The following is a 15,521-nucleotide window of genomic DNA, read 5'->3' on the forward strand; positions in this document are numbered from 1 at the left end:
TTTACATTTTTAGTCTGTTCTTTTCTCACTCCTATTTTCTATAGTCTACTTCTTGGTTTGGACTTTGGGCAGACTTTATGGAGAGAAGGCAGAACATCGCCAGTCCCTCCAGAATGAGAGGATGCACGTGAAGGATCTAGTACAGTTCTAGTACCCAGTCCTTGTGTAATTAAAGGTGGTCCATTCATTCTTGGTAGGCTGTTACAAGGGCTTTACCCTCCTCCTATTGAAGGTAACTAACCTGCTAATAGCTCAGCTGAGTGGATAAAAACAGTGTGGGGCAAGGCTGTTTCTAAGTATGAACCAGGCTAGGGAGAGTGAGAAGGGCAAGAAGAATAAAGAAATATGTGACTGTGTTGCTGCTGTTGCAACCACCACAACAAACAAGCAAAAAAAAAAAAAAAAAAATGTTTCCATACGGGAAAAGTGTATGCCTTGAGAGAGTCTGGGCAAGTGGATGGCTGGGTGGGTCCCGCTGGATTGAAGGACCTGACAGTATGTGAGTCCCTGCAACAAATGGTAGTAGTGGGGTGTACACACACACACACACGCACACACGCACACATGCACACACACAAGCGCCCAGCCTCCAATTTCAGCGCTGGCAGAAGATAACAATTCTCAACTTGCCTTTCCAGGGTTATTTTTGGCTGGGGCTGTTCACTGATGGCAAAAGGTTTCAGCCCCCTCTTAACTCCCTCCCTTGTCCTTGTTCAAAAGAGAAACTTGTGTGAGTAAACTGCTCACTACCAGGGAGATAGGGAGAGAGGGTTGTGGGTAGGAGGGGAGAGGACCCCAAGCCTTGTGAAGCTCTCCCCACCCCAGGCTCTAGCAGAGGGTGTGCCTGAGCGCGAAGTGATCTCCGGGGAAGGCTTGCACCAGTCACGCCGGAAGGCGTTGCCGGGCTAGGGGCAGCTGGCACTGGGAACGGGCTTTTGGGCCACCCCGAAAGCGAATCCAGCTGGGGTAAGAAACTGCGGGCACCTCGGGCAATCCCGCTGGAGAGAAAGTTGGGCGGGAGAAAACTTTCTTGGAAGGTCGAGGCAGCCAGGGGCCGCTCGGAAAGCAAGGCGCGGTCCGTGCCGCGGGAGGGCGCAGGGCGCACGCCAGCTGGGGAGGGGGCTCGGGCTCGAGGCGGAGTCCGGGCGCGACGCCAGGCTGGTGGGGGGGGCCCCCCCCGCAGGCTGCAGATTCCCTCCGGCTCCCGGGAGCCGCGGCAGGACCGGCCAGGAGGCGCCATGGAGGGGAGCCCCATCCCGGTGCTGACGGTGCCCACAGCGCCCTATGAGGACCAGCGGCCGGCAGGCGGCGGGGGGCTCCGGCGGCCCACTGGCCTCTTCGAGGGTCAGCGCAACTACCTGCCCAACTTCATCCAGAGCGTGCTGTCATCCATCGACCTGCGCGACCGCCAGGGCTGCACCATGGTGGTGGGCAGCGACGGCAGGTACTTCAGCAGGACCGCCACGGAGATCGTGGTGCAGATGGCCGCGGCCAACGGGGTGAGTGACCCGGCGGCTCCTCGCCTCCTACTTTGCGGCCACCACCATCTCCTCTCCTCACCCTTGTCCTCCTGACCCCCGACTCCCGGCCCCCCATCCCCACCCCTGCTCAGCTGTTCCCCCAGGTCTGCTCCAGGTCCCAGCGTCCCTCTGGCATCAGCCTCCCTGACGCACCCTGACACCAGAGCTCTGTCAGGACCCGCAGTTCATAAGGCCTAAAGGTTTCCCCGCCCTTCTTTGAGCTCTCGGGGCATCCTGAACCTACTGCGTAAGCCTTCAACTCTTCCATACTCCCTGCACCTGCTAGCTTTTCCCCTTGTTAACGGTTTCTTACGCAGTTCTTTGAAAATATTTGTTCCCATCGCTTTCATTACCTTCCCTCTCAACAGACTTTTTTTTTTTAAAGATTTATTTTTTTTTCATAGAGGCATGTTTTTATTTATTTATTTGTTTAGTTTATACATGCACTGGGTAGAGTCAGAAGCGCAGGAGGGTGAGAGAATTCACCAGAGCCAGAGCGGGGAGCAGAGCAGGCAGAAGGACCGAAGTACACTGCTGAGGGGAGCAGCGGGCGGCAGGAGAGGTCTGCGCGCCATGTGGGACCCTCCTCCGGTGGCCTGGGAGCAGCTGGGGATCGAACCGGCGCCGCAGAGGCCGTGGGCAGCTTTGCAACCCAGCGCTCAGCCGCTGCGCCACTGGGGAGGCCCTCAACAAACTTCTTTTGTAGGCTACCAACATCGTTGCTTCTTTTTTTTCCCCCTGTGTTTTATTTGCAATTTTCAAATTTGGCTCTGGCAAATTTAAGTGAGACAGTGTTGTATCAGAACACACACACGCCCGGTTGTTGATCCCTTATGTGTTTGGCAAGTATGGATCCTGAAGGTATTTAATATCTTTGGTTCCTTAACTCAGTGGAATTATTTCAAGATTAATTTGATTAAGTAGGGATGGGGATCAATCTGTTACTATATATCCTAGGCTCTCAAATTGCAGGAGGCATCTCTCTAGAAGGTCTGAGGTGAGATGGGCAATGTCTTTTTCAAAGCAATTGTCAGCTTCTCTACAAGATGCCCTTTGAGGTTTGACAACACCTCATGCCTCTTCTCCCTTTCAGTTTTCATCCTTATTTCCTCTCCCTCTCCCTCCATCTCTTCAGGCTTCTTTTGCAATCTGGATTCTCAGAATGGGTTCTTTACTCTCCTTCTTCATCATCCTACAACTAGAAGCACCTTTGGTATATTCCCAGATCCCAATGTCTGTTTTTTCAAACCCAGCAGTGTCTCAGGGACTTCTATAGGAGAGTACATAATTTGAGGAGTCTCTGAATTCTTTGTGGAAAGCATCTAAAAAGTAACTTCAGCCTTGTTAATACAGTCAGACCCCCTCCCCGCCCTCCAGAACGGTTCTTTAAGTGAAATCTCTGCAGATGTATAAATGAATATGCACATTGTAAAAAGTGAAACTAAACAATTTTCTGGCATTTGTATTCCCTTTCCCCTTCCCCAGGCTCTCCTTTTTATTGCCTGATTTCTTGTTAAAAGAATCTTTAGGGTTGCCCATGCTTCATTTTTTTTCTATTGTAATCCTTCTTCTCCATTTCAGAAAGGGCAAAAGAGGAATTGAAAACAAATGACAAAAGCAGTTAAGGTAAACAGAGCCCAGGGGTGATTTGGGTGTTGGGATTGTGATTCCCAGCCCCAGCAGATGAAGCTGTTTGAGATGCAAGACTTGCATTCCTCTCTGGCTCCTCACTTGGGATTGGTGAAAGATGGCTTAAATCAGGGATTTGGAGAGAGGTTGACAAATAGTCTTCTACTCTTGTCTGACAAAGCTGTTCCCAAGGAATGATGGAAACTAATGAGCCTTGGGAGATCTATAGTAGTTTTCATATCCCTTCCTGGGCTAATTTTTCTAGTGAGTGAGAGAAGCGTAGCCTGTCCAATATTTATTACAGTGTTGATTCACACGGGCAGATTATTATTATGCCTTATTATTTCTTGGCTCACTTTTCTATGAAGACTCTTCAGTCTCTTACTTCAGTGGGTCTTCTCTGATAAACACAGTTTATAAACTTTGAGAATGGAGTTTACTTTAGAAGATAGCATCTGCTAATATATGCTTAAAATAGAGTCCAATTTTTAACTTAGCGGTTGTTATAGAGAACAAAATGCCAAATTAAAATGCATATAGATGCACCATCTTTTAAATAATCAAAAGTGCTACTGCTCAGAGGGGTGAGCATGGGTGAAAGGGATGGTGGATTTTAAAAAGCCTGATATATTTCAGAAAAAATTTCAAACAGCCAATTCTAACTAATCTTTTTTCTCATTTTCCTTATCTTCCCAGAGGTTTTTGCTAGAGCAATATGAATAATCAGGTTATTTCCAGTACAGAGTTGGTCTAAAGAGACTAGATAACTGTGAGCCAATTGGTCTTGAATGATAGTACATTGATGAGAATGATTTGCCTCCTGACTTGGTCTACTGAGTTATACTCAGGAATGATGAACTTTGATTCCACGTGCCTTGTTCATTTTTGATTTCCTATTGTGTATTCATAAACGGACTAGAAAACTAGTAGCAAAATAGCTTTTGTTCTCTTTGAACTGACATATCTGTCTAGGTGGGCTGCGTTCTTTCTATCAAAAAAATCTTGATTTTCATTGAAGAAGTTAATTTTACAAAGCAATTCTCTGTAAAAATGTTGCAGGTACTCTTTGATTATATAATTTCTGGAGGAGAGCAGATTATGGAATTGCTCAAATGATAAACTATACTACCTGTGTTTTAATATTTCATGATGTCTTAAATAGATTCTCAGACAAAACCTGTACAATTTGGGACATAAAATATTTTTATTATAAAATTATGAAAATTGCAAACTTTCTGAAGAGGGGAGACAAAGATTAATGAGACCCATGTGCCCATACCCTAGGTTGTTAACATTTTTTCTATATTTGTTTCATCTTTATTTTTTGACTGAAGTATTTTAAAGTATAGTGAAGAAAATGACATTTTACCTCTAAATTCTTTAGTATGGATCTCTAAAAAGAAAGTTTTCAATTGAACATTGATAGTCACAGTATCATAATCATCCCAAGAAAAATAAAACATTCCTTTATCATTTCTTATTCACATTCAGATTTCCTCAGATATTATGAAATGTCTTTTATAACTGGTTTGTGATAGCTAGTTCCTTCTAGTCAAGGAATGCACATTATATTTGGTTATCTTATATCTCTTTTAACCTCAAACCCTCTTTCTTCTTTATTTTTTTCATGAAATTGCCTTGTTGAAGAGACTGAGTCAGTTGCTCTGTAGAATGTCCCCTCCCTGCTTCTGGAATTTTCTGATTACTTCTTTATGGTGTCATTTAATTTTTCATCCTATTCCCTGTTTTTGTTCTGTCTTGTGAACTAGAAAATTAGTTCTAAAGGCTTAATTAGATTCCAGATCAACATTTTTTTTTCTATAATAATATTTTATAGGTGCTGGTGAAAATTCATGTTGCACTGTATTGGAAAACATCATCTTGGATTGTCCTATCATTCATGATGCTAAGATGATTACAGAGCTGTGGTGGGAATGGCCTGTATCTTCCTTTATTGCCCCCCTCAGGGTGAACTCAGAGCTATGTGAATCCGCAGTTCCTTATCAGCCTTTACTCAGTTGTTTTAGTGTTCATTACTGTTTCTTGCTTGAGCTGATTATTTCATTGGGAGTTTCAAAATGATGAAGTTCTAATTCCCTAATTTTACCTACATGTTTTAGCTGGTGTTTTTTCCTATAAAGTGGACATTTTCCCTCATATCTACTTGGTTTTCTTATAATATAGCTATTTGGTTTTCTTATAATATAGCTCCTTCAGGAAATGCAGAATTTTACATATATATATATATATTTTTTTTTTTTTCTCATTGTCCAAATGCAACACAATGGCTGCAAGCCTATCTTTGCCTTTTCCTGGGTAGATCCACCTGGAGCTAAAAGCATCTCTCTTTCCCCTCTCTGTTCTAATATTTTTGTAGTACCAAACTATCTAATATTGGGCAAATGATAACACTATATCTACCTCAAGATGTTTCTGACTTTTTCTAAAGTCTTTCTCTGGAGAGGACACTGTCTAACAGTGCTGTCTAGTGGAGCTTTCTGTGCTGGTGGAGATGTGGTGTAATCTGCACTGTCCAGCTACCAACCACCTGTGAGGGCTGAACACTAGACATATCACTCGCACAACTGAAGAACATTTTATTTATTTAATTAATTAAAATTTAAGTTTAAATGGCCACACATCGTAGTAGTTTTGCTACTAGAAAGAAGAAACATTTAAAATATTTTATTTTTTAAAATGGAGTTAGACTGTTATAACCAAAATCATTATAGGTTAAATACATAGGCAGGCCACCAAATATTACAAATACATATTTGGTAAACTCAAACCAGATTTCTTCATGTGATAAACACACCCTCTTTTCATTTTAGCCCAGGAGGCAATGAAGCATGGTAGGAAAAGCACTTATTAGCAGCTGGAAGTCTCGCCTTCTTTTTCTAGCTCTGTCATGCAAGTCGCAGGGCAAATGCTTTAGCCAGTTGAAATACCTAAAAACCACTTGTTTCCTCATGTATAAATTGGATATGATGGCACCACCGAATTATCCTGAGAGTCAAATGAAGCCCTGTATATGAAAACATTTTGTAATACCTACAACATTAAAAAATGCAAGGAAGTAGGTTGACTAATGATGCCCTGTATTGACCACGCCATTATCAGCAATAATAAAAATAACTATCATGGCCTACTATGCAGTTATAGAATTAAAATTCCCTGATGCTTTGTAAAATCTTTTAGATATAAAAGTGGAAGCACAATGGTATGAGGAAAGGTGGGTCCACAAGGGACACCAGCAGCATGTAGCTTCTGCATGGATCTTGTACGACATGTATTTAATTCCAGTGAGCCCTGAAAAGGTGATTGCTCCAGAGAATGAAACTACACTTGCTCTGGCATTTACTCCAACTATCTGGGAACAGATTTTGGTGTTGTCCCAAAGACAGGGAACATAGATTTGAACAGAAAACAGAGTAGGACATGGATATGGTGGGAAGTAAGGAGGGGGAGAAGGTAACAAGATAGGTAAGAAACCTCTCTGTAAGGTTTATTCCCTGCAGTAAGCCTAGAAGTCTGGGGTTGATTGGCTGCAGATCTAATCTTTAGATGGGAATAAGAGCTGGGTGGTGATTGCTGCGTGTTCTTTACTGGTGTCCACTATAGTAAATGCAATGAGCTACTATGGCCCAGACGTTAGGAAAGGCAGGTTTGTAATGCATTAGAAAACCCTGAAAGCCTTGTATAACTTTATCTTGCTTCCTTTCCCAAATCACCATTCCTGAATTGTGGAAATGGGAAAGGTATAATGTGAGTAATAGTGGTTTTTAGGGAGCCCTTGTTTCTATCCCTCTCCCTGTTTGGTTCAGTTCATTCTTGATACTTTCAGCTTCAAGCCTTCATTCACTTTTTTTTTTATGGGAAGTAAAAAAGAGTGGGAGAGGTTTTGAGAACAGCTGGGCCCTCCCAGTTGCTGGGATGGGTTATTTTAAGCTTTGTTTAATGTGTCCAGAGACCCAGATGGCATTTTTAACTGAGCTGCTTTATTAAATCTTGTAATAAAGCATAATGATGTTTATTGAAAAGACAGACACACATCAGCAATGTGATGTGTGATCCTTGCTCTAAAATTTTTCTAAAAAACATCTGTTGTCTTTGAGCCTTTTGTTAACTCTAAAGTTTTCTAGTTTCTGTACAGTTCTTAAGGAATAAAAGTTGGAACCTATTTGAGGAATTTAAGCATAGGAATTGATTTCGCCCACAATAACCCTCATATTTTAGGTTGTTAGACAAGAGTAACATGAACACACACTGTAGTAGAATTTGAATAGGATTATTTGGGAATAGTAAGAAGAATAAAAGGTCTAAATTTCTCAGGGGCTTTAAAATAGAAGGTAGAAAGTGAGGATTGCAATATCCTTTGTTAGCCTACAGCCTTGACAGTTAATTGCAAACACTCCTGGTTTCGCCAGTATGCCTTGACTGTTTATACTTGCATGGCCAAAGAAAAAATTCTAGGCCCTTTCACCTGACTTGACTCTCATTAGTTATGAACAAGAGGATATCTAGAATATACACAGAACTTGTTAAAATCCACATTTTCCAAGTTTTTAAGTATCTCTTATCTCTTATATTTGTAGTGAGATCAAATTTTGGACTAATGTCTGTGTTTGTTTGAAGAGAAAAATCTCAGGAACATTCAATCCCCAAATTCTTTTTCTTGGCATAAAGGCAGAAGTTTTTCTTTCAGAGTTTCTACTAATAAGTATTTTGTACAAATACAATATTTCACTATTGCCTTTAAAAAGAGTCATGTATTTAACCAGGCATATCTTTTTTTTATTAGGGAGTTTTAATGGACCAGATTTTTTTCTATTTGATAAAACAATGCACAAAATATTGGAAGGTGAGTTTTATAAAATAGTTAATGTCTACAATATATGAAAAACTTTTGTAAATTCAAATAATTCAAAATTCAATAACAACAAGCACATTAAAAATGATCAATCTCTTTAAAACCCACATACATGAAAACAACCCCTCAATTTGAAAAAATATACTGAGTTGGTATTGATGTTAGAAAATTGTCATTTTTATACACTTTTTTTTAAGATTTATTTATTTATTTATACAAGCACTAGGTACAGTCAGAAGTGCGGGAGGGTGAGAGAATTCACCAGAGCCAGAGCGGGGAGCAGAGCAGGCAGAAGGACCGAAGTACACTGCTGAGGGGAGCAGCGGGGGCAGGAGAGATCTGCGCGCCATGTGGGACCCTCCTCTGGTGGCCAGGGAGCAGCCAGGGATCCAACCGGCACTGCAGAGGCTGCGGGTGCTTCGCAACCCAGCGCTCAACTGCTGCGCCACCGGGGAGACCCCATTTTTATACGCCTTTGATACATTACACTGATAAATCTTTTTGGCCAGGCAATTTGGCAGATATCTCTAAATTAATACAGTACTTGCCCAATAACCCAGGCATTCCTTAATCTAAGGGTCTATCCTGTACATTTTCCAGCATAATTCAGAAAATCTAGAAACTAGTGCAAATATTTGACTACATGCTAGATAGAATACTCACTGAGCATTTCCCTAAAAAACATATCTTCGAAACAATCTAAATGTTCAACAGTAGAAATCAAGTGCATAATTCTTGACACAACCACATCATGGATGCTTGAAAATTCATAAAGAAAGGTGAATCTATAGATGACATGAGAAAGATGTAAAGGATAGTTTATTAAGAGAATTGAAACAATGTGGCATGACCATATTTTTGGGTAATAATAAAGACATAGAAAATAGAGTTGAAAGAACATACTCCAACATAATAACACTGGGTATAATTGTGATGTATATAGTAGAAGAATAACTTCATGAACTTCTCTTTATTAAGTAATCTTACATATGATTGCTTTCAAGATAAAAACTTTCAAGATAGTTTATTAAGAGAATTGAAACAATGTGGCATGACCATATTTTTGGGTAATAATAAAGACAGAAAATAGAGTTGAAAGAACATACTCCAACATAATAACACTGGATATAATTGTGATGTATATAGTAGAAGAATAACTTCATGAACTTCTCTTTATTAAGTAATCTTACATATGATTGCTTTCAAGATAAAAATATATCAGTAAAGAATAATGAAGGAAAAATGATATGCTCAGATTTGAATCACGGTACTCATTACATGACATGAGGACAACAACTAGCTTTCTGGGGCTTGCTTCTTCATTTACAAAAAGAGGAAAATGAATAATACTTGCCCTCCACATCTTCCACATTTTTAGGATTGAATGTGGTAATGGATTTTTTTTTCAATTCTTTGTTTTACTCATAGAGCACACTTATTGCCATACTATTGTCCTCTTAAGGAAAATGCAAGAACAATATGTTTTTGAGTCTCAGTAGCTTTCCTGTTCAGAAGGTGCCTATTGATGTGGTGATCACAGTTGCTTTGGAAAGATTTCTTTTTGACTTTTGGTATTCTTTAATGCTTCTGGGCAAGGCTTGGATGGTGACTGCTGAAGTATGATCCCTTCATGTACACACACACACACACACACCCTGCCATGGTACTTGAGGTAGCAGCAGCTGCTCTGGCATAGACTTTAATAAATTTTTTTTTTTTTTAAGTCAGGGCTGTACATTATTTCCTGTTAGGAATTAGCTGAGTCAATACCATGTTTTCTCACCTTAAGCCTTTCTGAGGCTCAGGCTGTGGTAACAGCAGAATGCGCCAGCCCCACCTCCTGTTACCCCCTCCTGAGGCCAGATCTTAATCTGCTCATTTCATGAGGATTTTCAAGCCTAATGGACTGGACCATGTGTGAGATTACTAAGAGGAACACACAAGGCAGAGGCTAAGAGACTCCATGCTAATCTGCTGAGTTGTCTGCATATGCACAGCTGCAGGCGCTAGCGATGCTTTAAAGTATTTTGTCAGGATGTTTGTCAGGGTGCCTGTTCCTGCAGCCCTGCCGAATGTTTGGTTAGTAGGCATAATCTTTTTTTATACAGGATCTTCCAAATGTAAAGTGACAGATGCTAATGTGGAATATAATACAGAAGATACAGCTTTGCTCTCATAAATAACAGTAAATTGTTTAATCTTGCTGAGTTGTAAGCCTTTGATTGCCGGGGTCTTTAGTTCATTGGAACATAGTAAAAAGGGTAGGTAGAAAATGTACAGTACTTATTTCCCAACCAGCCAGATTTAATGAAAGATCTACATAGATATATCTTAATGGATGTGACAACTCTATTCAGAGAACAAACATAGTGATGAAGAAAAATTGAAGTATTTTTATATGTATATTTACATGTTTATACACACATGTATATATATTATAAATATTGGGTTGTCTGAAAAGTCATGACACATTTTTGCTTGGAAAAACAGAAAAAATGGGTCATGACTTTTCTGAAAACCTATAGATCATCTATTTATAATGATGACCTTTTTGCTATATATATGTCATTTCTGTGTCCCTATAAAGGTGGTGAATAGAAAGTGTTCTTCTGCATGTAGATAGTTGATCAAGCAGCACATGTATGTGCACATACTCACAGGACACCCCTCCTCCAAAGATACACCTTCTTCCCTGGATGTATTCAAGAAGAGGGTAGAACAGAGTCAGATGTCAGAAACATTTGAAGACTGTCATAGAGCTACAAGAGAGGACTACATGTTCCCAAATGACCACTGTTTCTATGAAAACAAATAGAACTTTTGCTGGAGTTGGATGGGCCAATAGTAAGAAATATAAGCAGCATAAATCTTATATTTGTTAGGAATCTAACCATCAAGGACAGCTTCTGCAGCAAGCTCAATCAATATGGGTAAGTGGGCAGGTCAGCATGGGGCATATCTGTGGACATTGCAAGTCAAAGGCATAGATGCAGTCATGGGAGGGAGATCCAGGTTAGGACAGGATATAGGCACCTGTCACCCCTTACCATGGACTTGGGCAGCTGCTTAGTGAAGTTTTAATGGTTAAAGAAGAAAGAAGACACTGTGGTCATTCAGGCTTGTTACAACTCATTTGTCTAATTGTTTATGGGCAACTACTCTCAGTTTAATTTATCCTACAAGATGGGTTTAACCTTCACTTTTTGTTTCACATATAAGAATTTTAGGGAAAAGAACATTTTTCCCCCCCAAAATTTATTTATTTATGCATACAAGAGATGGGATACAGGTCAGAGGTGTGTGTGTGTGTGTGGGGGGTGAGAGGATTCACCAGAGACAGAATGGGGAGCAGAAAAACAGGCAGATTGACCAAAGTACACTGCTGAGGGGAGCAGCGGGCGAGACGGGAAAGGTCTGCTGTGCCATGTGGGTTGCTCCCTGGCCAACCGGGGATCGAACTCGTGCTGCAGTGGCTGTGGACAGCCTCATAGGTTGTTTCTTAACCCCTTGTGCCACCAGGGATGTCCGAAAAGACACTTTTATATTGGTTGGTAAATGATGGAGCATTGAAATAATGGAAGACTATAGAGCCACTAAAGTCAAGTTTAGAAGAATGTTCGATGATATGCCTCTATCTTTCTGAGTGAGAGAGAGGGAGAGAGAGAGAGAGAGAGAGAAGGAGAGAGAGAGGAGAGGAAACAAGACACATAGACAAAGGGTATATACAGGGGAATGTTGACAGTGGTTATTTTTAGGCTTATAGATGACTTTTGTTTACTTCTTGTTTGTGTGTACTTCCTAAATGTTCAAAAAAGCATATGTCTGTATTCCTTTAGCTATATATTGATAACTAGAAAAAGCCTCCAGGTTAATATATGTCAACACCAAACTTATTCAAATGCTATGAGTGAAGAAATTCATAATTTATAAATGAGAAATGACATGAGCAAGAAAGGTGATTGAAAGGTATTGGGAGTTTATTGGGTATCAGACACTGAACTGGAGCTTGGCTGTTACTTCCTTTCACCCCCAGCATGTGCTCATTTGGATCTTTTAGATAATAAAATAGAGATATGGGGGTCTTTGGGATCTTGCTTAGTCCTACAGCCAGTAGATGGTAAAGTCAGTTTTTGCATGCTTTCCTTTTCGGATGCCCGTACCTCAGTTTATCTCAGGGCTGTCGATTCTGCCTTCCTGACCCAGCTAGATCCAGTGGGTCTTATCTTGAATTCCAGTTGGGTTGTTCACCTCAGCTGAGCCCTATCTATACCTTAAGGTAAAGATTTCAGCATTTTCCAACCACTGAATTATCCAATTTCCAATAGGGACACGAGTTCCAATTTCACCACCCCCATTGTGCCCCTAAGACAAAGATTACCTGATCTCCTCAATGAAATCTTGAGAATTAGTGAACTAACCGAGGACCAGAACTTGGACCATACTCCAGATGCTGGTGATTTTTTTGCACTTGTCCAGATATTTGGAATTGAATATGAAATCATAATGGATGCTCATGTCTCCTTTCAACCCTGAGTGTGTGTATAAAGATTTCCAGGAGGGACAGGAAGCTGAAGATGAGCTGGGTTGCTCCCATCTGGTCTCCATGTAAAAAAGCATATAACTCCACAATTATCCATGTGAAAATGGAGAAGTCCCTTGATGTTTGGATAAACACATCCATGTTTTGAATTTGTTATTTTTTGAAATTCCACTTAGCCATTTCTTGCTTACTCATGTGCAGCCCTGCTTGAGGGCCGGCACTCCGCTCTGACAGATGGGACAGAAAAACTGAAGTCCCACCATCCATGGCAGCTTGGCTTTAGCCCTCCTTCATGTTTTTAGTTTTTTTGTTTAATTGAGAAGAGAGGAAACAGGCATTGTTGTGTATATGGCTTTCCATGCACTTCATAGATGGACATGGCGGTGGCTGTGTGGTCCTGCAAAACCCTCTCTCTGCAAACCATCAAGGAAGTTTCTGTTTATTGCTCTCTTCACTCTCTAATTCACTCTGGGAATTACAGGGATATGACACAGTGAATACCAGATCCTGAGCAATGTCATGCTTACTTTTTCTTTTCTCCCTTTGGGACTGTTTTTTAAAATGACTTAAAAAAAAAAGAGCTAAAAGGAAATCATAAAGGGAGAGGTTTTGTTTAAGAGAGTTCACACATGAAAACTATCCTGCTTTCTTTTGTGTTAAGTTAATGAGGAAACTCATTTGGACTCAAAATTCTGCATCTACTCTGAGATTCTAGTCTGAGGGTTTAAATTATACACTTCTGCTCTCTAGAACTTTAATTTCAGCTAATCAGAAACTGAGTTCATAGCAAACCTAACTCAGAAGAGTAGTTGTGAGCATTTTGAAAAAGGGACCGTCAGAAATACAATCATTAAAAGAGTTAGTTGTATACAGCACATGGTGAAAGGGAGGGAAGTGCTGGGAGAAAGCTTTATGAAATAAAATTTTCTTAGGACACTGGTCGCTGGTGTATGGAGGGGGGCACAGTGAGTCCCTAAGCACCTGCTATGCTCTTTCATGGGTGGATACAAGTTAGGCAGGCCTTAAGGGTGGCTCGAAGGGAATGGCATCAAGATAGGACACACACAGAGAGGTCATGGTAACCCCAGCAGAGGAAATAGTGGCAACTGCACAGGACTCCCTTCTATGTCCTCCCTTCCCACAGAGTTGAAAAGTTATGACGGGATGGAAACAAGTTCATGCTCGCTAAGTACCTATGTATGCTGGAAAGTGTGTCTCACCATGGGACTTTGGGGCCCAGTTGACAGGTTCAGATGGCTTCCTGTGCCTCCTGGGATCCCTATCTGTGAGCCTTCTATGTGTGGAGTCATAGTGGACCAGGGTCCACCTTGATCCCCTCGCCACATGGAAATTGGAGAAGCTTCAGTGGCTCCCCTACGTTAATGAGTGGGGTTCCCCTACCTCCAGCCACAGCGAGGCCAGGTGGTGTGGGAGAGGCAGTTCCTGCAGTGCCTCCTTTGGGAGGACGAGGGAGGGAACAGCAGAATGCCATGTCTTGGCTCTCCTCAGGCTGCGGTCTGGGCTTCACTCAGGAATAAGTCAGATGTTGCCTGCTCCAGCACTGTAAACAAAACCAAAGCCAATTATGAAAGTAGGCCACCTTTCTCTTGCATGGTAGACTTCTACGACATTGGTGGGGGGTGGTATTTCTAGGACTTCTCCGGAAGTGAAATGGTAGTTTAAAGGATACTCTGCCATCTAAAGATGAATTTTAAGTGTTGGGGATGGGAGATGGGACTTGGGGAAGGCAATAACATAATGTATGTCATGTTTAATTCCACAGACTTTTTCTTTACATAATGTCATCCTAAGGAATCTCACAAGCCTGTAGCCTCTTGGCTGTACAGACGAAGACACCAACCCTCAGGGACATGAGGGGATCTGCCCTGAGGTGAAAGGTCAGGGGTGGAGTCAGGACTGGTATGTGGGTCTTTCAACTTTGGGTTTAGTGTTTTTTCTTTGTATGTATGCTAGGGCTTCCAGAGGTTGTAATTTTTTGACTAACTTCTTGATTTTGAAATTCATGTTTTTTTTTTTTTTTTTCCCAGTGGCACTTGGGCTAATTGGAGAGGGAGAATTAATAGAACAAGAGAAACCAGGCACAGAGAAGAAGGTGAAGCAAAGACAGAAGCAGAGTGTGGAGTGGTAACCACAGGCTCAGGAATACTGACAGCCACTTGAAACTGAAAAGGCAGGGACGGATTCTCCCCTGGAGCTCCCACAGGGAGTGTGACCTTCCTGCATTTCAGTTTTCTAGCTCCTGGAACTGTGAGAGAATATATTTTTGTTGTTTTTAGCTCCCAAAGTTATGGCAATTTGCTGCAGTAGCCACAGGAAACTAACACAGGTTTTGTATTAGTTTACTGGTTTTGTTTTAGTTTCTATAACAAATTGCCATAAACTCATTAACTAAAAGCAATGGGAATTTACTCTCTTACAATTGTGGAGGCCAGAAGCCAGAATCAAGAAGTCAACAGGGCCATAATCCCTACACAGACTCTAGGGGAGGATCATTGCTTGTCATTACTAGCTTCCAGTGCTTGTCACTAGTTTCATTCTTTAGCATGTGGCTGTCCAGTTTCCCAAAACCGTTTGTTGAAGAGATTTTCCTTTCTCCAATGTATATTCTTGGCTGCTTTGTTGTAAATTAACTATGCATATAGGTATAGGTTTATTTCTGGGCTCTCAATTCTAGACCATTACTCTGTGTCTTTTTTTAACTTTGTAGTGTAATTTGGAGTCTGGGAATATATCAACATTCTTCTCTTTGTCAGCATTGCTTTGGCTATTTGGGGTCTTTTTTGGTTGCACATGAATTTCAGTAATGTTTATTCTATATATTTGAAGAAAGCCATTGAAGCCTTGCTAGGGATTGGATTAAATTTGTAGATTGTCTTGGGTAAGATGGTTTTAACAATGTTAATTTTTCCAGTCTGAGCTGGGAATATCTCATCATTTCTTT

The 15,521-nt window shown here is 41.2% G+C and overlaps 1 protein-coding gene across 1 annotated transcript in view; it reads left to right on the forward strand.

The window, feature by feature from the left end:
- Positions 1–1,238: 1,238 nt before the first annotated feature.
- PGM5 (phosphoglucomutase 5) overlaps positions 1,239–15,521 on the forward strand; it is a gene marked incomplete at its 5' end in the record, with an annotated part of 159,811 nt that continues 145,528 nt past the window's right edge. The window contains one exon of the mRNA XM_084239279.1: positions 1,239–1,499. Coding sequence (XP_084095405.1) covers positions 1,239–1,499 — 261 coding nt within the window. The remainder of the gene's footprint in view (positions 1,500–15,521) is intronic.

This window comes from Talpa europaea, assembly GCF_964194135.1.
Source record: "Talpa europaea genome assembly, chromosome: 7".
Lineage (NCBI taxonomy): Eukaryota > Metazoa > Chordata > Mammalia > Eulipotyphla > Talpidae > Talpa > Talpa europaea.